Below are 22,357 nucleotides of genomic sequence, written 5' to 3' on the forward strand. Positions count from 1 at the left end.
TTATTTCATCAGTTGTACGTTTCTAACGGTTAAGTGCACGGTTACACTGCAAACGGTAAAAATCAATAATGCAGAAATAGCGGGCGACAAAAAATGTTTACAAAATGCATTAGTTGCTGTGGCCTCGCAATTATCTCGGTTTTTTTCGCCTGCCTTTTCGTTGAGAATTGCGGTGAGCACAGAAATAGACCATAAAAAGACAGGATCTTGATAAAGTGTCCATTTTCTTTACCTTAGCTGCCCTGCAAAAGACGCTGCGCCACTACGAAATTTTCCACAAGGACGATGTGGTGCACAGGGTGGTGAAAAGGGGTGCCAAGCACAGCACGAATCCCTTCAACACCATCAAGGAGGTGGAGTTCACCACGCTGGGCAAGAACTTCCGGCTGATCCTGCATCCGCACAGGGATGTCCTGCACAGCAAATTCAGAGCCTACGCCGTGGATGCGGATGGCAACGAAACGGTGGTGCATATGGGTAAGATCAGTATCTATAGATAAATACTATAATTCTAAACCCACAATCTCTGCAGATCACGATAGCTTCTATTCGGGTCGGGTGTTTGGCGAACTGGAGTCCTCTGTGCGTGCCCACATTGAAGACGGCACCATGACCATGTCCATTCATTTGCCGGAGGAAACCTATCACATTGAGCCCTCCTGGCGACACCTGCCGGAGGCCAAGAAGGACACCATGGTGGCATACAAGGCCTCGGATGTGAAGGTGCACAAGAATGAGGCGGGTTCCACCCCAAAAACATGTGGCTACATCAAGGAGGGTCTCGAGCTGGAGGACAATGAGCACGGTGATACTCTGGACAATGAGCTGCACGCGAGGGAGAAGCGTCAGTCCGATCAGTACGAGTACACGCCCACTAAGACCCGGTGTCCCTTGCTCTTGGTGGCAGACTATCGATTCTTTCAGGAAATGGGCGGAGGCAACACCAAGACCACCATTAACTACTTGGTGAGCTCCTGAAAGAATCCCCTTTCTATTATCTAGTAACTTTTAATCTTTAGATAAGCCTCATTGATCGGGTGCACAAGATCTACAACGACACTGTGTGGCAGGATCGCTCGGATCAGGAGGGATTCAAGGGCATGGGCTTCGTGATCAAGAAGATCGTGGTGCACTCGGAGCCCACGAGACTGCGAGGAGGCGAGGCACACTACAATATGATCCGTGAGAAGTGGGACGTGCGCAATCTCCTGGAGGTGAGTTGACTTCATCAAAGCCCCGTCATTTTTCGTGTAGCTGCTCTACCTCATGGTCATCTAACTCTTGTATCTCTCACTTTAACTCCAACTCCTCCGTGGCCATTTCACCGGCTAGGTCTTCTCCCGGGAGTACAGCCACAAAGACTTTTGCCTTGCCCATCTCTTTACCGATCTCAAGTTCGAAGGCGGCATTTTGGGCCTGGCCTACGTGGGCTCCCCCCGTCGCAACTCCGTTGGCGGCATATGCACTCCAGGTTGCTAAACCCAGTTGACTCTCATTTTTGTCCTTTTCATTTGGCTTATAGACTTTCGTTTCCTTGGTTTTATTTTTCTTTAGTTTCTGGTATACCCTTAAGTTATGTATCCCAAACTAACTTATTTTCTTTTCGTCTCCAAGAATACTTCAAAAATGGTTACACTCTGTACTTGAACTCGGGTCTGAGCAGCTCCCGCAACCACTATGGTCAGCGGGTCATCACCAGGGAGGCTGACCTGGTCACGGCCCATGAGTTTGGACACAACTGGGGCTCGGAGCACGACCCCGACATTCCGGAGTGCTCACCCAGCGCCTCGCAAGGCGGCAGTTTCCTCATGTACACGTACTCTGTCAGTGGCTACGATGTGAACAATAAGGTAGGATTCTCCTATACCTCCACCAATACAATTCTCTAATGACTTCTCATTCCTTAACAGAAATTCTCCCCCTGCTCCCTGCGTTCCATCCGTAAGGTGCTGCAAGCCAAATCGGGCAGATGCTTTTCAGAGCCCGAAGAGTCCTTCTGCGGCAACCTGCGAGTCGAGGGCGACGAGCAGTGCGATGCTGGTCTTTTGGGCACCGAGGACAACGACTCCTGCTGCGACAAGAACTGCAAGCTGCGCCGGAACCAAGGAGCCATGTGCAGCGACAAGAATTCGCCGTGCTGCCAGAACTGCCAGTTCATGGCCTCCGGAATGAAGTGCCGCGAGGCGCAGTACGCCACCTGCGAGCAGGAGGCTCGCTGCACCGGCGCCCACGCCGAGTGTCCCAAATCGCCGGCCATGGCGGACGGAACCACCTGCCAGGAGCGGGGTCAGTGCCGGAATGGCAAATGCGTGCCGTACTGCGAGACCCAGGGTCTCCAGAGCTGCATGTGTGATATCATCGCGGATGCCTGCAAGCGCTGCTGTCGCATGAGCATCAATGAGACTTGCTTCCCCGTGGAGCCACCTGATGTCCTACCCGATGGCACACCCTGCATCACAGGATTCTGCAACAAGGTATGCTTGTGGATTGAGTCCTTAGATTGACCATAATCATGCTAAACTGCTATTTCTTTCAGGGCGTATGCGAAAAGACCATACAGGATGTGGTGGAGCGCTTCTGGGACATCATCGAGGAGATAAATGTGGCCAAGACCCTGAGGTTTCTCAAGGACAACATTGTCAGTAAGTATTGCAATCTTAAATATTTCACTCCGCAGATACCTACTAAGCCACACTTGGTCAATCCTATTTTCAGTGGCCGTTGTCCTCGTCACCGCAGTCTTTTGGATTCCCATCAGTTGCGTCATATCTTACTTCGACCGCAAGAAGCTGCGCCACGAAATGAAGCTGATTGAGTGGAGCCAGAAACTGGACCTTATACATCCCAGTGACGAGAGGCGTAGAGTGATTCACATACGGTAGGCGCTGAGCTTCCTACTTCATAATGATATACTGATAACCAACCAATCTATACTTTCAGAGTGCCACGCCAGAAGATTTCGGTGGCCCGAGCCTGTAACTAGCACAAAAACCCAGTGGGTTTCTTTTGTTTTAATCTTCCGTGAGCATTCTTCTTAAAACTGCCACAATTCGTTTACATTAAGTGACATATTTGAACATACGCAACACAGAATGAATAAAATTCCATATAATATAGACCAAAAACAAAAGGTCATTATAATTCGATGGTGTCTGTTAATAGTGGTTTCTTTACATAATTGAAGTCGTATTAAAGTTTTTATTTTTTCGGATCATTTAGTTAGCTTACTGGAGTGTAATGTGTTTCTACTTCTTCTTATTACTCTTTCCGTTCGTCTGAGGAGCTGCTTCTTCGTCGAATTCCAGTTCGCTATCCTCCTCCTCGTCCGAATACTCCTCGTAAATCTGACCGTCGTCAAACTCGCCAAAGTTCATCTCGACCTGAGGGTACAGCAATTTGTTAGGAACAGGAACATAAAGTAGATAGATGGATGAAGCTCACCTTGCCGCAGACGTGTACGGGCCCACTTCCCTGCACCAGTTTGAAGGTCACTGATCCGTTGGGGAACTCGACATTTGGTCTTAAGCTACGGGTCTCGCCGACCTTCAGCACGGCAATGGGGATCTTCAGGGTTTTCTTCTCACCATCGTCGTTTATGTTCGTCTCCGCCTGAAAGAGAAATATTACATTTTTGTTAATTTTATTAGTCTAATTTCCTAGTTTTTCGGGAAATATGAGATGAGTTAAATCAGACATGCCGTTTTTTAATTTACGACCTGCGGCTCGGGGCAAATTGCCTGTATCGAGGCTCACCTGTACAACGTTGAATTCGCCGGTCTTCGCTTCTGGGCCGAGGGAAATCTGTTTGATGATGAGCTTGTGCGAGTGGACGATGTACTCCTCGGGTACATCTGGGACCTCGAACTGTGCGATGGCCTCCTTCTCGCTGAGTGTGACACCTGGAAGTGAACGAACGGCGAGAAGGGTTGGATTTCAGACTGCTTTTTGCCGGCTGGAGGGGAGCTGCTCACAGCGTGGCTCTGGGATGGCTATTGGAGCGCTCTTCCAGCCCAAATGGCACTGGTACTCACCATAAAACGACTCGGACTCCATTTGCAGGCCTTGGAACACAGATGTACAGTCAATTAATAAAAGAACCTTTTGTACTCTACACGTGCCCGTAAAACGGCGATGGCTGCAGTTGTGTGAAGCGTTGAGCGGTGCGGTTATCGAAGCGCAGGACTATCGATAGTCTTCGTTTAATTTGCTGGGAACTTCGCAAGTACAGGTAATAAAGCCTTGAATTATTTTTGAATAAATCTTACTGATGTATTAAGCTTGCAACAAACGAATATAGGTTGTTACATTCGATTGGACACTAAAAGTGGCAGCCCTGCGATTTTGATACCCAGTCTGATAATCATCGATTTCGGGACCTTACGTCCGCCTGGCAACCCTGCGACAGCTACCATTTTGCAAAAGATTTTGCTCAACACGTGTTCGCCGCTGGTTTTGTGTGGAATTAATATTAAATATTACCTACAATGGCTGAGGAATCATTCTACGGTAATTACAATTTAGCAGTTGCACTCTGTAGGCAGCGAAAGGGGGCAAAAGTGGCCGCGTAGAAGGCGTATTTACCACCGAAAAGGCGGAGTGTCTGCGACGCTTGCCGGTGTTTTTGCTCCAAGGTTGCCGCTGGCCAATTTGTGTGTCTGTCTGGCCTCAAACTCCCGGATTTGAGTGCGTGAAAAAGATACGAATCAAAGAGTATAATGGCGAATATATCCCCTCCGCAGGAGTCACTTTGACCGCCGAGAGCGACAGCGTCACGTGGGATGTGGACGAGGACTACGCACGCGGCCAGAAGCTGGTCATCAAACAGATCCTCCTGGGCGCCGAGGCCAAGGAGAATGAGTTCAACGTGGTCGAGGTGAGTTCATTCATTGTGTATGCGGAACGGGGCTTTCAGTGCATGTAGTAAATCCCAAAAATTGTGTATGCGCGCGCCGGTTGGTGTCGTCTTCTTTTTTTCTTTCTCATTTTTTGCTGCATTTTTCCGGCCGGCGGGGCAGGGACCGGTTTCCATTTTTCCCCCAGACCAGAACAACCTCGAACTTTTCGCTCGCTGTGGGCTAGGGTAATTTTGTCTGTACATCTGCAAACGGCCGCCGAGTAGCCAGCCCCCGGCTGCCGATTGCCATGGTACATTGACAGTATATATACATTCTTTTTAGTATCTAGGTACTTGCAAAGAAGTACTAGGTACTTTACAACTGTCCCAGTAAATCTGTATATTGTTAGGAACTTTCGAGAATAACTTTCAAAGCCCATCTTGTTTAAGGAATATAATTTTTATTATAATAAATATTATTAGTGTGTGCTTTAAAATTTCTTCTTAGTTGTACCTAACCTTGGTTATACCTTAACCATCAAGATTCTCAAAGTTTAAGTACCCCACCTTTCCAAACCGAATTCATTGGCGCAACTGTACGCAGATACACATACGGCAAAACAAAAGAGCACTCTTTATTGACTCAAGTCAACGGCGATACACGAATCGGCTGCCTCGGCATCCGCAATTGTTTGCATTAGGTCTGGAAAGCTTTTCGAGAACTTGAACATACTGCGCAGCTTCCTGTCCATCCGGCAAATCACTCCCGCCGCCGGAATACTCCAGTTCCAGCAGATCATGTCGCACTTCAGCAGGGCGAGATCTTCGCGCAGTGACTTGAGGTTCTTCGCGGGGAATAGAGAAGAGTTTTCGGATCAAAGGTCATAGTTTGCAGCAAAGCAAGCTGGCACTCACCAAAGCCACGGTCGTATCAATTGAGGCGATCTCGTGCCCCTTGATGACCACCAGTGTGGTGGGGGCACCTCCCTCGCTGTTCCTTTGCGTCACGTGCGACACAATCGACATCTTCAAGTACTCGGCTGCCGCGTAGTCCACGCTGCCCTTGAGATCGGCCATGGTCACCTCGATGCCATTAAACTAGGTGGATTGCCAATAGAAATTATTGGGCCCTTTATATGCAGAGTTTAAGCTCACCTTCTCGGTTGCCAAGAAAAACTGCGGCTTCATGCTCTTGTAGAGCAGGAAAAGCGCATTGAAGACGATGCCCACCACCATTCCGTACTCCAGGGTCCAGAAGACACAGGTCAACACGGTAACCAGGAAAGGCAGCATATCGCGTTCTGCAACATAACCGGAATTACTATGACTGCACGTGGGGACCCTAATGCCGTGCAGCACTCACTTTTAGCCCGCCAAATCTCGCCGATGGTCTCGTACTCCACCATAAAGAACATGGCTGCTATGATGATGGCTGCCAGGGTCGCCTTCGGAATGTAGGCAAATGTGGTGGTGAGAAAGGCCAGGGTCAAGAGGACGAGAGCGCCGGTGACCGCACCACCCAGCGGGGTCCTCACTCCACTGGCGTTGTTGATGGCTGTCCTTGTGAAGGATCCCGTAATGGGCATGGAGGAGAAGAAGCTGCTGAGGATGTTGCTGACGCCCAGGGCAATCATCTCCTGCGATGCATCAACTATCTTGCCCTTGGCTGGAAGCAGGAGAAACTTAAGTTATGGACTATGAAGTGTATAGTTTAGTTAATCCTCCGCACTCACAGAAGGCCTTGGCCACAGCTATGCTCTCCAATATGGACAACAGTGGTATGGACACCAGGGCAGTGCCTACGTTCGATACCATGTCACCAAAGCTGATGCTTTCTCCAGTCTCTGGGTCCTCTGTGTGAAAGGGGGGAAGCTTGAAGGGCGGCAGGCCTGGAGTGATGCTGCCGCTCACTAGAAAGGGCAGTTTGCCATCGTTCTTCAGAAGATAGCACAGCAGTATGCCAATTACCACGGCCACAGCATTGCGGGCCAGTGAAATATACTTCCACACGCTTTTGAAGCCGAAAGGCAGGTCTTTCAGTTGCTGAAATTATTTAAAAATTAATACTCTCGCTAATCAAACATTCTAATTAAGCAATTTGAGGCTTTAAAGGTGCTTCTTTATAGTTACCCACCCTCATGAGCAGCAGGAGCACAAGTGTACAACAGCCAAGGATGGCATCATTTCGACGTGTTTGCGTTATGTGACCAAAAAAGTATATCCAGCTGTTTAGGAACCCACTGGCACTACTGCTAATGCCAAAGAGGCTATTAACCTGGCCGGTGGCAATGGTTAGGGCGGCTGCCATCGTAAAACCCGTCGTCACCGGCACCGATATGAACCGCATGAGCACTCCTAGATTGAGTAAACCCATTAGAGTGATGATGCAGCCGGACAGGAAGCATATTAGCACCGCATACGCTGGGTTGCCGTCCACATAAGGCTGCACCATCAGCGCCATGATGGCCGTAGGTCCTGTGGAACAACGATTTGAGTTACTTAGGACATGGGAGGAACACCACCTCACCAGAGGCTCCACAACTCACCCACTGTGATGTCCTTGCAGGTTCCAAGGAGTATGTACACAAATCCACCCATAAAAGCGGAGTAGAGCCCATAGGCTGGTGGCAGATTAGCCACAGCTCCGTAGGCTATGGCCTGTGGCACGGCTGTGAGGCCCACGGTGAGACCAGCCACCACATCCATGGCCAGAAAATTCCACTGGTACTTGGGCAGCCAATCGGTGACGGGCAGGTATCTGTGCACAGAACGCATGCTGCAGCAGCTCCTCGCCTTTGAGCTCACGGCACCGCAAACGTTTGGCAGGCGCTCCCGATAAAGATCATCTGGAAAGCACAAATGGGCTATTTAGTGGGTGTACCTCCTGGGGCGCCTTGAAATCTTGATATGGCCGCAGTTAAGTGGTTTACTTTATTGAAAAACGCTCTTTTATGTACACCTATTCGCAATCTCTGCACATGATCTGAAGTACCTCGATGATTTCCTGCGGCTCGGTGGTCTTGTGACTTCTGGAAAAATACCAAAGATGTCTACAAGCTGATAGACAAGTTCATCCAGCAGGCAGCCTGAAGCAGCCGGCAGGCTTGTCTCTTGACAATGCTTTAATGTTAGCACTTTGAACCCTCTGTTTTGGTGTCCCATATTCTAGATAATTAGTGAGCCACCTATAGTATCCTTGGCTAGTTTATATCTTATGCATTTATGTTATTCAACGGGGGAAATTTACGTTTTGATCCCTTCCTGCTTGATAGACACGTTCATCCCCAGGAAGCCAACTTGTCACTGATAACTCATCTTTCGGAGCTCATAATAGCACTGTCATCTTGCGGATTCTCTTGTCTAATTACGGACTTATTACCGGGTATTTACCATAAATAATGTAGACGCGCACACCCTTGTTCTCCGAAAACCTTTGTTTAGTTTCCTTTAATTGTAGTTTATCTCATCAAGTTTTAGGTAAACTAGTTCTTTATTTATAGCTTTTATCATAGAAAAATCAACCAGTGTTTGTTCCTTGACTAATTATAGCTCCATTGAGAAATAGTTTGTCTTTCCTGATATTCAAAGTTGTTTTTATTAGAAGGTAGGTGTGTAGTTCCCTTCGTATCACACTGCTTTCACTTATCCTCTTGAGGGAACGCTCTTCTCCACTTACCTTCGTTATCACGCATGTCGACAAGATCTTTGGAGCACTTTACGATCGGCCAATACTAGAGGCAGTTTTGATTCGAATTACACGTTGCGGATGATTAATTAGCGGTCACTTGTTAGATTCGCGCTTGCTGGACTCCGGTTCAGTTGAGCCTGGCTGCAGTTTAAAGGGAACGAACCGATCCACTCCAGCGTGGGCAGACGAGTGGTCAAGCTGCCGCCAGTCGACGGGGTTATTACCGAAAGCGACTGTGCGAATATGTGAGTGCGTAGGCAGTTATCATCGGACGGACAGTTCAGTTAGTTTTGGGGAAGGTGTTCTGTTCGGTCGACAACGATAAGAGATAGAGACGAAGCGAAGACTGCAGAGCGATTAAGTGGGCCAGTCGTGATGAACTTCGCGCTATCTGCTCGCTGGATCCGAAATTTGTGTAATCGGGGAATTCAACAACTATCTTCGGCCACTTGAAAGGCCTATGACGGGGATCTATATGGGTCAATCTTGGCCAGGAATCTTATGCAGTTAAAAGCAGGCAGAGATGTGCCAATTGATGTTCCCACCTGAGTGAACAATAGATAACATTCGAAACGTGTCTAACTACAATTTATTTATAAGCCACTTGAAAAGTCTATGAATCTATCTAATTTGCGAATCTTCCCCTTGTTTACGCAGGTGAACACACCCAAGGACTCCGTGCAAATTCCCATCGCCGTCTTGAAGGCCGGAGAGACCCGCGCCGTCAATCCCGACGTGGAGTTCTACGAGTCGAAGGTGACGTTCAAGCTGATCAAGGGCAGCGGACCCGTCTACATCCACGGACACAACATCAAGGACGATGTGGAGGTGGTCGACATGGAGGAGGATGACGAGGAGGACGATGTGGCCGAGGACGAGGAGGACGAGCACCCAAAGAAGCGCGCCAAGATCGAGAACGCCGCCGATGGTAAAAATGCCAAGAACAACAAGAAGAAGTAAACTGCTGACCGCCAATCATCCATCGAGGTTTAAGCTATAAAGTGTAGATTTTAAAGCAAAAACAGTTTTAGGCCCTATAATACAATACGATGCATACTGAGAATACAATCTAGTTCCTTTTGAACAGCTCCTTTTACATTCAATTCAAAGACAACGTTGTGTGCTCGGTCGTGTTTTCCCAGCGAATGGTCTGTCGCTCAGCCAGGAGTTCCGCTCCCGGAAGCGGGAGCGGATCGGACCGTGACCGATCGGACACTAATCGAACACACAGATTTGTATATATATTAAAGTATAACTAAAGCTAAGCCGGACTTCCTGTACGCGCCCCTTCATATTTGCAGTATGAAAATAAACTCGTCGGAATACAAACAATATTATTGCATTTTACTCAAGTGGGAGTTCGTTTTAAACGCTATCTCAGACTGATGAACTAAGTGGCAACTAAATATACTTATCTTCCCCGTTTAGCACACATTGTTCGCTTATTGAAACCAGACATTTAATCAATTTCAGTTTTATTTCTCCCATCAATTCGTTACTCATCAATTGAAATTTCAGATTTGGTAATGCTAAAGGGCTATCATGATTGCAGTTCCATGAAGTGGATCAAAGCGATTTCGGGAATGCCTTCAAAGATTGCGGGTTCCTGCTAGTACATAGTGATCTCTAGGAGTTCAGTGCTTGCTTAGTTCGGCGAGGGCATAACTTTGATGCGCTCGAAGGCTTGTTTCTCCAGGGTCTCGCGGTGCTTGGGATCGGCGATCTGGATGAGTTCGTACATCCTCTGGCGCACGTTCTTGCCGAACAGCGAGGCGATGCCGTGCTCCGTGACGACGTAGTGGACGTGGGCACGCGAAGTGACGACGCCAGCGCCTGCCTTCAGCGTGGGAACAATCTTGCTCTCGCCCTTGTTGGTGGTCGATGGCATGGCAATAATTGGCACACCCAGGCCATCGAGACCCTCCGCCGCTCCGCGAATGAAGTCCACCTGTCCGCCGAAGCCGGAGTAGAAGCGGGGACCAATCGAGTCTGAGCACACCTGTCCAGTCAGATCCACCTCAATGCAGCTGTTGATGGCCGTCATGCGAGGCTGCTGTTTCACAATGCTGGTGTTGTTCACATAGTCGATGGCGTACATCTCTGAAAGGTGGACAGTGAGACATTAGATCGTGCTCATATCCCATACATTTTAAATTCAACTTCAGTGTTTCAGGTCTAAACCTACCGATGAAGGGGTTGTTGTCCACGAAGTCGTACAGAGCCTTGTCGCCGATAAGGAAGGAGCCCACAATTCTGCCCTGGTGCATCTTTTTCTTGCTGTTGGTGACGCATCCCTTGCGCACGAGCTCCACGACACCGTTGGCGAACATCTCGGAGTGGATGCCCAGATCCTTGTGGTTGTGCAGGGCGGCGAGTACGGCGTCTGGGATGCTGCCAATGCCCATCTGCAGGGTGGCGCCGTCCTTGACGAGGTTCTCGGCAATGAGCTTGCCGATCTTCTTCTCGACTTCGGAAATCTCACCAGTTCCGTGCTGAGGCAGATCATCGGTCACCTCGATGGCAAGGTCGAAGTGAGACTTGTGGATGATGGCATCGCCGAAGGTGCGCGGCATCTTGGGGTTGATTTGAGCTGAAAAAGGAGTAGCATTAGTTCCACTATAAATCATACTACTGAAGTTCACGCAACTTACCAACAATGAGCTTCGAGTTGAGCAGCGCAGCGCGCACACAATCGACGCTGGTGCCGAGGGAGCAGTAGCCGTGGTTATCCGGCGGCGACACGTGAATGAAGGACACATCTGGCTTTACGATCTGCTTGTAGAACAGATTCGGGATCTCGTGAAGGAAGATCGGCACATTATCACCACGGCCATCGGCCACCGCCTTGCGCACATTGGCACCCATGAAGAAGGAGTTCGAGCGGAAGTGGTCCTTGTACTCCGGCTTGGCGTACTCGCCAGGACCCTCCGTGTGCATGTGGCACACCGTGACGCACTCCAGGTTGTTGCTCTTTCCGTGCTTGGCCATCGCGTTCAGCAGAGCCACGGGTGTGGCGGCTGCTCCGCCAGCGAAAACCGTGTCACCTGGAATGGAGGCGAGAAACCGCAGGTTTTATTACCAATATTTTTATTAGGCACACGCTGCTAATCAGCCAATCCGCAGTTATTGTACATTTATCAGCAGGGCTTATCTAAAGATTTGCATGACATGCTATCCGAGGGCCTACAATTATTGCTCTCCAATATTGCCCAATTAACGATGCTTTTAATGTTAAATGATAACGAAATAAGCAGAATTTCTATCAGTTATTGAACTGTTTTGAAACATAGTCTTATGTTTCTAACCAATTTTATGATATTGTTAATCCGAAGAGCGCGGCCTGATTCATTCAATGGAATAATCCTGACCTGGCAATTAATGCACTTCGTAATAAAATAATTCTGCTCGGATTAGCTTTATAATGTACGCTAAGAGAAAAACTCTTTGATAATTGATCATAAAAACACATATGAACGTTCTATATTGTTATTAATCAAAGTAATATAACTTTCTTTACAGCTTTAATCAGCAAATGCTGTTTCTGTAAGTCTCATTCATTACTATTTACATACTTTTATTGCGCTGGTCATGCTTTCATTGAGACTATAAAAAAAAAACGAATTGTGCCGAAATTCGGCAATCTTCTCTCTGATCATTCCAATTTCTCGCTCTCTGAATTTAGTTTGTTGCTCTCGAAAGCTTAAAAGCTATAGCTAGTATACATTCATATGTACAAACTTTTATTAGTTAATGGGCAGAGTGATAATGCGAATGCGAGGAGTGGGAGCGCTTATTGCCCAGAAACGCGTGATAATCAATGTTTGTAAATAAATAACACCGGTTTCCCAGTTGGCATTACATGGCAAACATGTCGATTCGAGATTATAGTATAATATATGTATATAGATTTTGTCATTTGATTAACGAGCCAGAAAGTAGAAGCACATCAATTTAGCAAAATGTATCTGATTGGGCTGCGTTACGTAAGAGAATTGTAGCTTTTAATCGGAACTTTGGGACAAATGATAAAATGGAATAGTTATGCTTTGTGTTCCTCTATACTTGATCTATAAAAATGTACAAATATAGTAAGATATCTATTTAATACACAGTTGAATTGCATCTCTAATGCAGTTTTAAGCACATGCATCATGTTTGGCCAATCTATTTTGGTTTCCCCCAGGCCGGCATTCCGAAGTTCTTCTGCATGAGGAAATAGAAGGAACCGTGATGGGCACATTAAGTCGAACGAGCGAGCCCCTTCAACTGGGGAATCATGCGATAAGTGCGATTCTTATCGGCAGACGTCTGAGCCACGTCGACACACACGGTCAAGTTTTCCGCGAGGCTTCACTATCAATTTATTTATTTATTTACCGTAACTTGAAAAGTCAATTATGCATTTCTTACGCACAGGCTTAGTTAGCTAGTGCCTACTGTACCACTTATTATCTGCCAAAAACGTGCCAAACGAAAAAGTTTTCCAAATCAAATTACGTCGCAGATTTGGCATGGCTCGTGTTGGTGATTTTGGCTAAAATTAGAGATACCGATTTTGGGTGACGTTTCGCTGGGCGCTGCGATGTGCCACTCCTCTCCAAAGACCCACCCCCCGCCGCAATATCACCAATTTGCATGGACCTGCTGATGAGATGCCGTAGAAGTGCTAAGAAATTAAGATTTCAGCGGGCGCCGAGGGCGTGTCCACATATCTGTTTGCATCCCAGGAGACTGTCTCCAAATTGGGACAATTGAATTTAATCAGAGCAGAGGGTTCCCAAAAATCAGACGATTGCTATCGTTATACTGGCATATAGAAATTATCTAACAGATTTATCGTTTTGATAAGAAAGCTTGTTGGAAATTAATGAATATTTTTCGAAGCACTCCATCCATGCTTTAGTTTCCATAATTCACCTGCTGATACTCGTTGCATAACCTTGCCTTCTTATAGAGCTGCTGCTGAATACCATAGTATATGGGTTCCTACAGAGAGCAGGTCTTATCAGCACCTCATCCAAAGGCCGGCTGAGTGGATGGACTTGTTTATGAGCTACATACGCGGTTGTTCTTGCCACCAAGCTGAGCTTTGCATCGGACCTTTCTCTGCTTTTTGCCCGGGGTACAAAGTACAACTTGGCTGGAAACTCATCTACAGCGCCGACTATACGAGTATGCATTATTAAATGTGTATAAATATCTACATTCGTGGAGGGGGCACGCACAGCTGGTTTCACGCGATTAAATGAATATAGCTTACACTTGTGCTGCTGCAACACCAGGAATTACGAATAAAAACATGGGGTCTACTGATAGCCCCACAAGGGGGTAGCATTTCGATAAGGTTAGCTACTTGAAGTCTGATTTTGCTATTGTATAACTCCCCTAACTATTTATCATACTGGGACCCCAATCAACTAGAAACCTATTCCCTTTCACAAGGTAATACAATACACTAAATATTTGATTCTAACTTGTGTATTATATATCCCCACGAGTTGCTCCTAATCACGGTCAATTAAATGCCAGCCATCCGAATACCGAGCACCCTGTGAGTGCCCTTCCCTATATACGTACGTACGTATGTTCATGCATATGTGCTCCAAAGTAGTTTGGATTGCGGGCACACATGGGCTTACATTTGCATGGCCCCACAACCCGGTGTTCTCGTTTTCATTCTGTTTTCCTAAGCAGGCCCACTAGAAGGTTACATAACCGAAAGATTGCAAACAGCGCAAGGCAGCGATAACTGGGAGGCCAGTTCTCCTAGGTACGGAAAGGGGGGGCGCGGTTCTCCTGGCCAGATGATATGAGGGCCAGTGGGACTCACCGGATTTCACGCATGCCACGGCCTCTTCCGGCTTGACAATTGGAGGCTCCCGAGCGATGGGATGCGACAGCTCCCGCACGTAGGTGAAGTAGTTGTTGTGGGCGGAGACCGAGGAGGCGGTGGCCGCCGTCTTCAGGAGGCTGTTCAGCTGGCCCACATGGCGCGCCAATTGCTTGCTCATTGTGGTCTGTGTAGTGTAGTAGTGTGTACTGAGTACTCTGCTTTAGGCACGCACGTCGCAAAGGGTTAAGCTAGAAGTCCGCGAGATGCAGGAGGCGATGAGTGGTGGGTTTTCACTGAGGAGAGACTGCTTAGCTGAGTTCCGTCCGCTGCGGCACCAAATTTGCAACTGGTTCGCCAAACAAAAACGCCATAAAAGCTCCGCGGCAAAAGCTCTCTTCCTCCGATCGCAATCCAATCCCGCCCAGCTGCGGGCCACTCCTCTGAACTTCGAGTTCGCGTTGCACTCACGTAGATGTACTCATTTGATTGTTTAATGTGTTCCAGGGTATGGAATTTGGGTATATATTGTTTATTTCCACATTTTATATTGATATTTCAAAAACTACCAGCTGCCTGTGTTGAGCAACGCACGGGCAGTTCGATAGCACCGGCTACCGGTGGTTATCGATTGTTGCTACATTTCGCGCCACTTTTGAACGCTGATAAGTGCAATTCTTAGGCGAATGAAACACAATGGTCTTGTTTTTAAAGTATATACTGGTAGAGCATTTACTTGGCGTTTATTCACTAGGATTATTCGTTCGATTAATCAAAATTCCTAATACATAAAAGCGCTTTGGACTAACGATTAAAAAATAACAAATTACATTAGTTCCGCGTTTATATCATAAAAAGACCTTATGTGATGTATACAACGCAATTCCTCTATGTACAGGCTTAAAACGTAGGCTCGTAGATATATCAAAAGTTTGATCTATGATGTATTATAGCGCATGTGCTGTGGTACATTGCTATGACTAGTTTATGCGATTTGCTGCCTCTAGATCTAGACTCAAGTTAATTGGCCGCTTGCGAAACGGCTTCGGCACAATCTGGGGATACGAGTTAGTACATATGTATGTATATAGTCTATCGCTAGTATTCGTAGGTTTAGTTTCTGGTTTCAGTTGGGAGGATTGCCGCCCCGTCGCTCGGAACTCTGTCGATCCTCGGATCTGGACGGAGCCTAAACACTTCCAGTGATGATCGACGAACTGAAGGGCGAACGGCACAAGGTTGGAGGTTGCAACAACACGGCGATTCCATTTGAATGTGTGACTAGAGGGTTACTTATAGTATGAGTTGTGCAGCGCCCGAGGCGAGGGTCTTTGGGCTTCTGGCTTCCGGTTTCCGGCTCCTGCCTTCTGGCTTCCGGCTTCTGCCTTCTGGCTTTGATTATTTTCGGTTAGTTAGCTGATGCAGAGTACTTGCTGAATGTTCGTTTACAGTGACTAAGGCTACTGCTTAATAATCCTACTTAGATAACGCTATGAGCTAGGCTTCCTTGCTACTGACTGATTGGTTTCCGTTCCGTGGGCTCCCCGGCCTTACCTCGTGGCCAGCGTCATGTTGAGGCACAGCTCGTGATCCCGCATGTCGCCCCAGCCGCCGTTGCCCTTGCGCAGCTTGGACTTCTTCATCAGACTGGGCACCGTGAGGGTGAGGGAGCGCGGGAAGAGCTGGTGCGAGTTGCGGGCTATGCGCAGCACGTGCTGCACCTTCGAGATCACCTGGTTGGACTCGCAGTTCTTGTTCTTGTGGTGAACGCCGCTGAAAGGGTGGAGGATACGGATTACTATGCCGCTCGTTGGACGACAGGGGTCATCCTGCTCACCATTCTCCAATGTGAAAGACTCGCGGCCCCTTGACAATCATGGCGTGCAGCTTTCGCCGCAGACACTGCTGCGAAACGTGCTGCAGGGACCAGTCCCAGTTGTAGTCATCGTAGGTGCAGAAGTGGCGGGCGCACTTCCGGATGTTCGACCAGGTGGTGCGATTGAAGGCGAAGCCCATGTTGTGCTTGCTGCTGACCCAGGGCATGACCTCCACCTGCCGAAGAGAAGAACCAGGTCAACCAAGCACAATGCACAAAATAATGGGGCAAGCAACAATATAGAAAACGGATTAGCAAAGGGTAAGGTTGAAGGGAGTGGAGGCATGCAAATTTCAAATTTCCGCGTCGTTCGGATTCCGCTCTCCACGGGCACTCGCTACGTCTTCGTCCTGGACTAACCACTAGGCGGATTCAAAGTGCGTAAGCCGGATTTGCGGGGGTGGTACAGAGTACAGTGCGCGCCATACCAAATACCTTGCGATAGTCATTCACGATGCTCTGCCTGTCGATCTTCGCGGTGCGTACGCGGGCGTGCATCTGGCAGATGGAATCGCGATCAGGAGCGGATTGGGGCGGAGATGTGGCATGCCAACACAGACACATAGACAAGTACAATTAAACACAACGATTACAACATGGTGGCAGCGATGGGCAGCTAGTACTTAGATGGCTTCAGAGGAGTTGGATGGGCTGTTCCAATAGTTCACTCATTTCCCATCGCTGCCAACTGGATGATAGCGTATACAGGATAGAACAGATCATGCAGAACATATTGCCAAAGCGTAAATGGATGGAGCGTATGCAACAAAGAATGGTAAACGGGGACCGACTAGCTACGCAAACAGGGATGTGGATCGGGGTGGATCGGGTGGGATGATACGGAGGAGCTGGGAGCAGCTGGGAGCGGCTGGTGCGGTGGTTAGCCGGGAGCCCTTGGACAGGAGTCCGGCGGTGTCGCTACCTTCTGATAGACGGAATACAATGACGGCAGGACATGATAGTTCCATGTTTGTGCACCATTTTTGCTGCTGCTATGGCTACTTTGCTCGTTATTGCTGGTGTCGGATGTGGCGGCGGTGGCGGTGGCTGTGGCGGTGACAGTGTTGATGAGGTTGCCCCGCCTGCTACTGGAGTCACTGGCTCTCTGGTTGTCAGATGTGTCGCCCACATAGACTTTGGATGGCGGTGGTGATTGCGCAGATGATGAGGAGGAGTAAGAGGACGACACAGCTAATTGCACAGAGTTTCTATTGTTATTCCTATTGTATCCTAATAGACTGTTTGTCGAGATCAGCGAGGAAGCATAGGATTTCTTGTTAGTCTGCGTGCCAGAATTCGGAATAGAACAGATACAAATGGTAAATTACAATAGTCAGATGGTGAGCTTAAACACAAGTGTGTGTGCGTGTGGGTCTACGATCGAATGGCCAGTAGCCATCAGGGCAACTCCTTGCCCCTCCTGGCTGGCCATCCGACTCCCGACAATGGATGGCTTGGATGCGCTTTGAATGAATGTGTTCTGTAGCAACGGAAGCTTGAAGGATATACATAAGATGGGCTAGCACTTATGGGCACTGGACCACCCTGCTCCGCTGCTCACCTTGCTGTGGTACGTGTAGTAGTTGAAGGTCTTGAGATAGGTGCCCAGGGACAGCACGTTGCACTGGGGGCACAAGTCTTTGGTGCGTTGCTGCATCATGGCCAGCAGGTACAGGAAGTCCTCGGCCACGTAGTGGTCCTCTTCGAGGAACAGCACCAGTCCTGTGAACATTGAATGGTTTAGTAAGGCATAGTAGTAAATCAGAGTGCTCTCTGCTCTGACCTGTGTGATAGCGGGTCACCTCCAGTTCGTTGAACACCCGGTTGGCCTTCCAGATCCAGTGGTGCTTCGTCTGCGTGAACTTCGCCTCCCGATAGTGGCCATAGAGATCGGGGTACATCGCATTGTTGCAGTTGGTGATCAGAGCTCTGGAACGAGGGATACTTGTAGCAACGCCCTGCCCTGCCTACCGATGGCCAATACGCACTGCTCCTTTTTGATGTTCCGCGGGCAGTCGTTGGGATCCACGCCGGGATACTCGTTAGGATGCGTCTGAATGGAGTACGGATAGAAGATCTGCATCACCTTGCAGAAGTCGATCTGTTGCACCAGGTCGTTGATGTCGTCGTCGTAGTAGTCGTGCGAAAACACCAGCAGCACCTTCGAGATGTCCCGGGCCTGCGCCAGGCTGACGATCAGGTGGCGCAGGTAGGTGATCCTCGTGTGCACCTGCACCACGATTATCACAGAGTCGTTCTGCAGCGGTCCAAAGACGTCCTCGTTGAGCACCATCTGCATGTCGTTGTACCTCACAATCTGGCGCTTGATCTCGGTGATATTCGGAGGATGGTACACGTCGAAGCTGATGGTGCTGGCAGTAGCTGCTCCCGGACTACTGGCGTTCAGGAGCAGGGCTAGAGGGTGATTCGAATCCAGTTAAACCATCTCACTATCGTGGCTAACTCGCTGCAGGCTTACCCGCTCCGTTGAGAGCTCCTGCTCCCGAGGCGCTGTGATTGCGCGAGTGGGGCGTCAGATACTTGTGCAGGGTGGCGGGCACCATGGCCAGGATGGCGTCGTCCGAGTCGTTGGTCACCGCGTCGCCCAGCACATTGTCCCGCGAGTCCACTGCACCAGGATTCAAGGTTTAGTAATGGTAATGCGAGTAACTGGCGTCTACTACTTACGATAGTTGAAGTTGTTGTACTGGAGCAGGCCAAAGATGCCCAGGGCCAGCAGGAACAGACTCCGCATGTAGAAGTTGTTGCGCTTGCGACCCATCGCTCCGGTATTGGGCAGTGGGATCAGAATGCGACCTGTTCAATGGCAAATATTCAATGGATTTAGCAAGGCTGGCTTTTCCACACCGGGAACTCGATTCAAATTACACTTACCCCTCATTTTCGACATCTCGTCGCTCCTCGCTTCCGGATTCGAGTAACTGCTGGCTCTTCACTGGGGGAGCGCCTTCATCTCGGCATCTGGAATTGGTGGAGCTAATGATAGTATGTACATTCCTATGATTCGAATGATTCTATAGAAGATAACCTTTTATACAAAAGCACACCACCACAAAGAACTTTCGCCTTGTTTGTGGAGGAATCCAACATAATTTAGAAGTAAGATTAAGATGGAATATCTTTTATATAGGCTTCGATGAGATCAGGTTCTCCAGAGCGCACAATGGAGCTCGGCATGGGAATGCTAATCAGAAGAGTAACGAGTGGAATCCGTGCTTGGGCACTGGGCACTTGAGTTTAATTAGCGGCGGAGGCTCACAGCTCGCCAGATGAATGGCGCTGGGTGGACGGGGCGGGGCGGAGTGGAGGAGCACATGGACGCCGTGTGGAGGCGAGATAGCCTGCCGAGTGGGCGGACCGCGTCTGAAATCTCAATTCTGAAATCACAAATCCGCGGCCTCGCGTCAATTGGCGTAAAAATAGATTCGGCGGCGGGCGGCTCAGCGAAATTTCACAAGTGGAACGCCTTTGCCTCGAGGAAGCGCAATTGTGTGGCAGAATCGGGAAAGAACTAGATAATACCCACTATAGCAACTAGTTACTAGCACTAGAATCTTGCAACATCGTAGCTATGATGTGCAAGTTTGCTGCTCTATTTGGGGGCGTTTTCGGATGCAATCGCAGTGACCCATTTGGAGCTGTGCTGTAATCATCTTATAGAGTTAAGTGATGATTCCACCAACCATGAGTAACATGCTAGTGATGATTTCTCGCTGTGTAGAATGTTAGCTGCAGACAGCTATACAATATTAAAGTACCCTTGTATTTACACATATGGAGCACACTTTATTCTGAGCAGAATAATGAAATTAGCTCATATCAGCGATGTTGCTCAAGGTCGAAACTAAATAATAAGCTACATACGAATATGTACTTATATGTATAACTATAAAAATTCCACCGAGCCCTAACTACTCACATGAGGAACCAAATACGATATTTGAAAATGAGGCACTGCAAATAATATGTATGTAGTTTTTACAGCTTTTCCGCGAAACCTAACTAGTTTGCTTTGGAGTCACGTTGCCGCCAGTTGAAAGCAGTTTCGATTCACAAGTGGACATTCCAGAACCAAGTCACATGCGAAGTTCCCTGGAATGTGCAACTACGAATGAGTTTGGGATACGAAACCCTACTGACTGCGAATCCAAGCCAGCGGAATAGTGGAGTTCCCGATCTCAGGACTCCCACTCCGGCGGAATAGCTAATCAGGCCCCTTTGTGTCAGGGGCCACTAATTACCATGTTTCCTGGTAACGTCAATCTGACGCACTTAAGTGCGGAAAATCAATGAACATTAATGACTCGGCCCCTTTATTAATAAATTGTAAGTGGGCCAATTGACGGACGACCGAACGCGACTTTGAAATTCAGGGAATGAAAGGCGGTGCGGAAAAGGTCTAGGAATAGCAGTACACTGAGCGGAGTTACGGATTCCACTTAGAAAGTGATTGTGAAGTTGGAAAACCTAATGGATATTCACCATTTAAGCTAGTTTCTATGAATGAGCGCTTGCAGCAGCAGTTAAAAGTTCATTGACTTTGTTTACTTTACTTATGAATGAAAAATGTATAATGCATAGGATTTTGTATTTAAGTGAATAACTTTAATTTCTTGCGGTGTAGGAACCACCACTACTCGCAAATGCAGGCACTTTTTTTTGGGTGTGTCTGTGGGCGGAGGGCGGTGGCAGGGGGCGTGGGGTGAACAGGTATTTTCGGTTTAGTTGTTACGAAATAAGTGGCGAAAATTGACGTGCCGAAAGCGAAGGCAAAAAACCAAAACAAACAAACACAAACGCCGTACGCTTTGCATTGTTTATTCGCCCACTTTTTATGGGTCGACTTTAACGACAATCTTTGGCCTTTTGTTGCTTCAATTGTCCCGGCTGGCCGCACTCACCTTTGCTGGACTTTTCGCGCAGTGCAGCTGCCTCGAAGGAGCCCAAAGGCTGCATTATGTCGCGGTCGCCACTTTCCTTGCGGCCAATCGATTTTTCAGAGCGCCCCGAACAGTCCAAGTGCAGCAGTGTATCGAATTCGCAGCTTTCGTTCGCTTTTCCGCGCATTTCGGATTATGCACTAATGCGGGGGATTCCCCGGGGAATCGAATCCGTCACTTTTAGTCCTGTTTGCTGTTCTTTTCGCACTCGCTTTTGTTTTTGCAAGGCAGGCTCCTGCACTTGCGGTACACACACATACCAGCAGCTGCTACGGCCGCCGCTGCACACACACACACGCACAGCGGGCAAACGGGCATCGCTCTAGCTCTACCCGTCTCGCTTCAACCCACTGCCGCGCGCATTTTCACATTTCCCGCTTTTGTTGCTACTTCGCTTGATTTATTCGGCGTTCATCTGGGCGTTCCGTTTTCACTTTCGCCTGGCTGGGCCAACAACAAGCTCGCGATCGAGTATCTCAGCTCGGCCGTCCGCTGCGAACGGGTATCTGAGTAGCTGAGTAACTGAGTATCTGAGCGTGAGTATCTGTATCCGAGTGTCTCGCGGAATCGGAATCAACACAAACAGCTGTTCGGGGTAGCGGTGGCTACAATCGATAGCTCAGCGATAGGAAGTCGATAGTTTGGGATTTAAAATTTAAACAAACAAAATTGTTTATTAACTTGATTTGGTGAATCAAACAGGTGTGATTAGTAAATTAGCGCAGTCTCCTGGCTTCGCGTTCAGTTTCCAGCAGCGACAGGATGTCGCCTACGCGAACAGGTCCTTTGACATTGCGAATAATCTGGCGGCTTTGGTCGCCGAGGAACTCCACCCGCACCTGGGTGCACTGCCCCTGGGATCCAGTGCGTCCAATGATCTTGACCACGCGAGCGTACTGAGGCTTGTCCATGCTGAATACGAAATTCGAGAATTGTTTGACAATAAAAGATTTGAATTTGAAGCTGTGATTGCTGCTGCCATGCCAATCGGTGAAAATAAGAAGCCCTTCCACCCTACTATCATCCCTGGCGCCACCTGTAGGCCTTGTAGTGCAACATAAGTGCGGACGCGAACCGTAATCTTACTTAAAAACGAGCTGCCGCCTTTCATAGTGTGGGGCAAACGAGTTGGCATCCCCGAGGCCAGCTATCGAACCAGTTCGATTTC

General features: G+C 48.4%; 7 protein-coding genes across 10 annotated transcripts; 2 read left to right on the forward strand and 5 right to left on the reverse strand.

The window, feature by feature from the left end:
* Positions 1–34: 34 nt before the first annotated feature.
* Positions 35–3,113, forward strand: LOC117142540 (ADAM 17-like protease). The gene is made up of 10 exons (XM_033306588.1): positions 35–172; positions 238–477; positions 533–966; positions 1,020–1,214; positions 1,333–1,471; positions 1,615–1,850; positions 1,911–2,474; positions 2,537–2,642; positions 2,716–2,878; positions 2,941–3,113. The coding sequence occupies exons 1-10, from the start codon at positions 94–96 to the stop codon at positions 2,981–2,983; spliced, it is 2,199 nt and encodes a 732-aa protein (XP_033162479.1). The 5' UTR covers positions 35–93; the 3' UTR covers positions 2,984–3,113.
* A 65-nt stretch (positions 3,114–3,178) lies between these two features.
* Positions 3,179–4,149, reverse strand: LOC117142547 (nucleoplasmin-like protein). The gene is made up of 4 exons (XM_033306597.1): positions 4,032–4,149; positions 3,754–3,899; positions 3,442–3,609; positions 3,179–3,380 (listed from the first exon to the last, which is right to left on the reverse strand). Exons 1-4 carry the CDS (start codon positions 4,051–4,053, stop codon positions 3,246–3,248), a joined length of 471 nt encoding a protein of 156 aa, XP_033162488.1. The 5' UTR covers positions 4,054–4,149; the 3' UTR covers positions 3,179–3,245.
* A 246-nt stretch (positions 4,150–4,395) lies between these two features.
* On the forward strand, positions 4,396–9,855 carry LOC117142548 (nucleoplasmin-like protein). Its single transcript, XM_033306598.1, has 3 exons — positions 4,396–4,506; positions 4,740–4,873; positions 9,180–9,855. The coding sequence occupies exons 1-3, from the start codon at positions 4,485–4,487 to the stop codon at positions 9,480–9,482; spliced, it is 459 nt and encodes a 152-aa protein (XP_033162489.1). The 5' UTR covers positions 4,396–4,484; the 3' UTR covers positions 9,483–9,855.
* Positions 5,404–8,526, reverse strand: LOC117144988 (sodium-independent sulfate anion transporter). The gene is made up of 8 exons (XM_033310459.1): positions 8,511–8,526; positions 7,381–7,680; positions 6,969–7,309; positions 6,568–6,877; positions 6,198–6,500; positions 5,990–6,135; positions 5,750–5,932; positions 5,404–5,679 (listed from the first exon to the last, which is right to left on the reverse strand). Exons 1-8 carry the CDS (start codon positions 8,524–8,526, stop codon positions 5,470–5,472), a joined length of 1,809 nt encoding a protein of 602 aa, XP_033166350.1. The 3' UTR covers positions 5,404–5,469.
* Positions 9,856–9,980: 125 nt separating the features above from the next.
* Positions 9,981–14,813, reverse strand: LOC117142541 (4-hydroxybutyrate coenzyme A transferase). Its single transcript, XM_033306589.1, has 4 exons — positions 14,353–14,813; positions 11,174–11,566; positions 10,708–11,112; positions 9,981–10,622 (listed from the first exon to the last, which is right to left on the reverse strand). Exons 1-4 carry the CDS (start codon positions 14,531–14,533, stop codon positions 10,168–10,170), a joined length of 1,434 nt encoding a protein of 477 aa, XP_033162480.1. The 5' UTR covers positions 14,534–14,813; the 3' UTR covers positions 9,981–10,167.
* A 239-nt stretch (positions 14,814–15,052) lies between these two features.
* LOC117145838 (alpha-1,6-mannosyl-glycoprotein 2-beta-N-acetylglucosaminyltransferase) lies at positions 15,053–21,734 on the reverse strand. Of its 4 annotated transcripts, none has more exons than XM_033311644.1 (10): positions 21,450–21,734; positions 19,124–19,210; positions 18,917–19,045; positions 18,708–18,857; positions 18,217–18,643; positions 18,012–18,157; positions 17,790–17,950; positions 17,151–17,510; positions 16,190–16,404; positions 15,053–16,125 (listed from the first exon to the last, which is right to left on the reverse strand). In XM_033311644.1, exons 2-10 carry the CDS (start codon positions 19,137–19,139, stop codon positions 15,903–15,905), a joined length of 1,827 nt encoding a protein of 608 aa, XP_033167535.1. In that variant the 5' UTR covers positions 19,140–19,210; positions 21,450–21,734; the 3' UTR covers positions 15,053–15,902. The 4 variants fall into 4 exon arrangements, with proteins under 4 accessions (XP_033167535.1, XP_033167533.1, XP_033167534.1 ...); XM_033311642.1 differs by having other exon boundaries at positions 21,151–21,734; XM_033311643.1 differs by having other exon boundaries at positions 19,124–19,225; positions 21,151–21,734.
* A 124-nt stretch (positions 21,735–21,858) lies between these two features.
* LOC117145841 (40S ribosomal protein S28) lies at positions 21,859–22,334 on the reverse strand. Its single transcript, XM_033311647.1, has one exon. The coding sequence runs from the start codon at positions 22,098–22,100 to the stop codon at positions 21,906–21,908; it is 195 nt and encodes a 64-aa protein (XP_033167538.1). The 5' UTR covers positions 22,101–22,334; the 3' UTR covers positions 21,859–21,905.
* Between the last annotated feature and the right edge of the window lie 23 nt (positions 22,335–22,357).

Source organism: Drosophila mauritiana, chromosome 3R (assembly GCF_004382145.1).
Source record: "Drosophila mauritiana strain mau12 chromosome 3R, ASM438214v1, whole genome shotgun sequence".
Classification (NCBI taxonomy): Eukaryota; Metazoa; Arthropoda; class Insecta; order Diptera; family Drosophilidae; genus Drosophila; species Drosophila mauritiana.

Excerpts from the sequence above, each read along its gene's own strand:
- LOC117142540 (XM_033306588.1), top strand. The coding sequence starts at position 94 with ATGTTTACAAAATGCATTAGTTGCTGTGGCCTCGCAATTATCTCGGTT. Across the intron at positions 1,472-1,614 it reads TGGCGGCATATGCACTCCAG|AATACTTCAAAAATGGTTAC; the intron begins GTTGCTAAACCC and ends TTCGTCTCCAAG. Across the intron at positions 1,851-1,910 it reads GCTACGATGTGAACAATAAG|AAATTCTCCCCCTGCTCCCT; the intron begins GTAGGATTCTCC and ends ATTCCTTAACAG.
- LOC117142547 (XM_033306597.1), bottom strand. The coding sequence starts at position 4,053 with ATGGAGTCCGAGTCGTTTTATG. Across the intron at positions 3,900-4,031 it reads GGAGTCCGAGTCGTTTTATG|GTGTCACACTCAGCGAGAAG; the intron begins GTGAGTACCAGT and ends GTTCACTTCCAG. Across the intron at positions 3,610-3,753 it reads GCGAATTCAACGTTGTACAG|GCGGAGACGAACATAAACGA; the intron begins GTGAGCCTCGAT and ends TTTCTCTTTCAG.
- LOC117142548 (XM_033306598.1), top strand. The coding sequence starts at position 4,485 with ATGGCTGAGGAATCATTCTACG. Across the intron at positions 4,507-4,739 it reads GGCTGAGGAATCATTCTACG|GAGTCACTTTGACCGCCGAG; the intron begins GTAATTACAATT and ends TCCCCTCCGCAG. Across the intron at positions 4,874-9,179 it reads ATGAGTTCAACGTGGTCGAG|GTGAACACACCCAAGGACTC; the intron begins GTGAGTTCATTC and ends TTGTTTACGCAG.
- LOC117144988 (XM_033310459.1), bottom strand. Across the intron at positions 7,310-7,380 it reads CTGCAAGGACATCACAGTGG|GACCTACGGCCATCATGGCG; the intron begins GTGAGTTGTGGA and ends GTTGTTCCACAG. Across the intron at positions 6,878-6,968 it reads TGCTCCTGCTGCTCATGAGG|CAACTGAAAGACCTGCCTTT; the intron begins GTGGGTAACTAT and ends AAATAATTTCAG.
- LOC117142541 (XM_033306589.1), bottom strand. The coding sequence starts at position 14,533 with ATGAGCAAGCAATTGGCGCGCCATGTGGGCCAGCTGAACAGCCTCCTG. Across the intron at positions 11,567-14,352 it reads CGTGGCATGCGTGAAATCCG|GTGACACGGTTTTCGCTGGC; the intron begins GTGAGTCCCACT and ends CCTCCATTCCAG. Across the intron at positions 11,113-11,173 it reads CAACTCGAAGCTCATTGTTG|CTCAAATCAACCCCAAGATG; the intron begins GTAAGTTGCGTG and ends CTCCTTTTTCAG.
- LOC117145838 (XM_033311644.1), bottom strand. Across the intron at positions 17,951-18,011 it reads GGTGACCCGCTATCACACAG|GACTGGTGCTGTTCCTCGAA; the intron begins GTCAGAGCAGAG and ends CAATGTTCACAG. Across the intron at positions 16,126-16,189 it reads GTCTTTCACATTGGAGAATG|CGGCGTTCACCACAAGAACA; the intron begins GTGAGCAGGATG and ends CCACCCTTTCAG.
- LOC117145841 (XM_033311647.1), bottom strand. The coding sequence starts at position 22,100 with ATGGACAAGCCTCAGTACGCTCGCGTGGTCAAGATCATTGGACGCACT.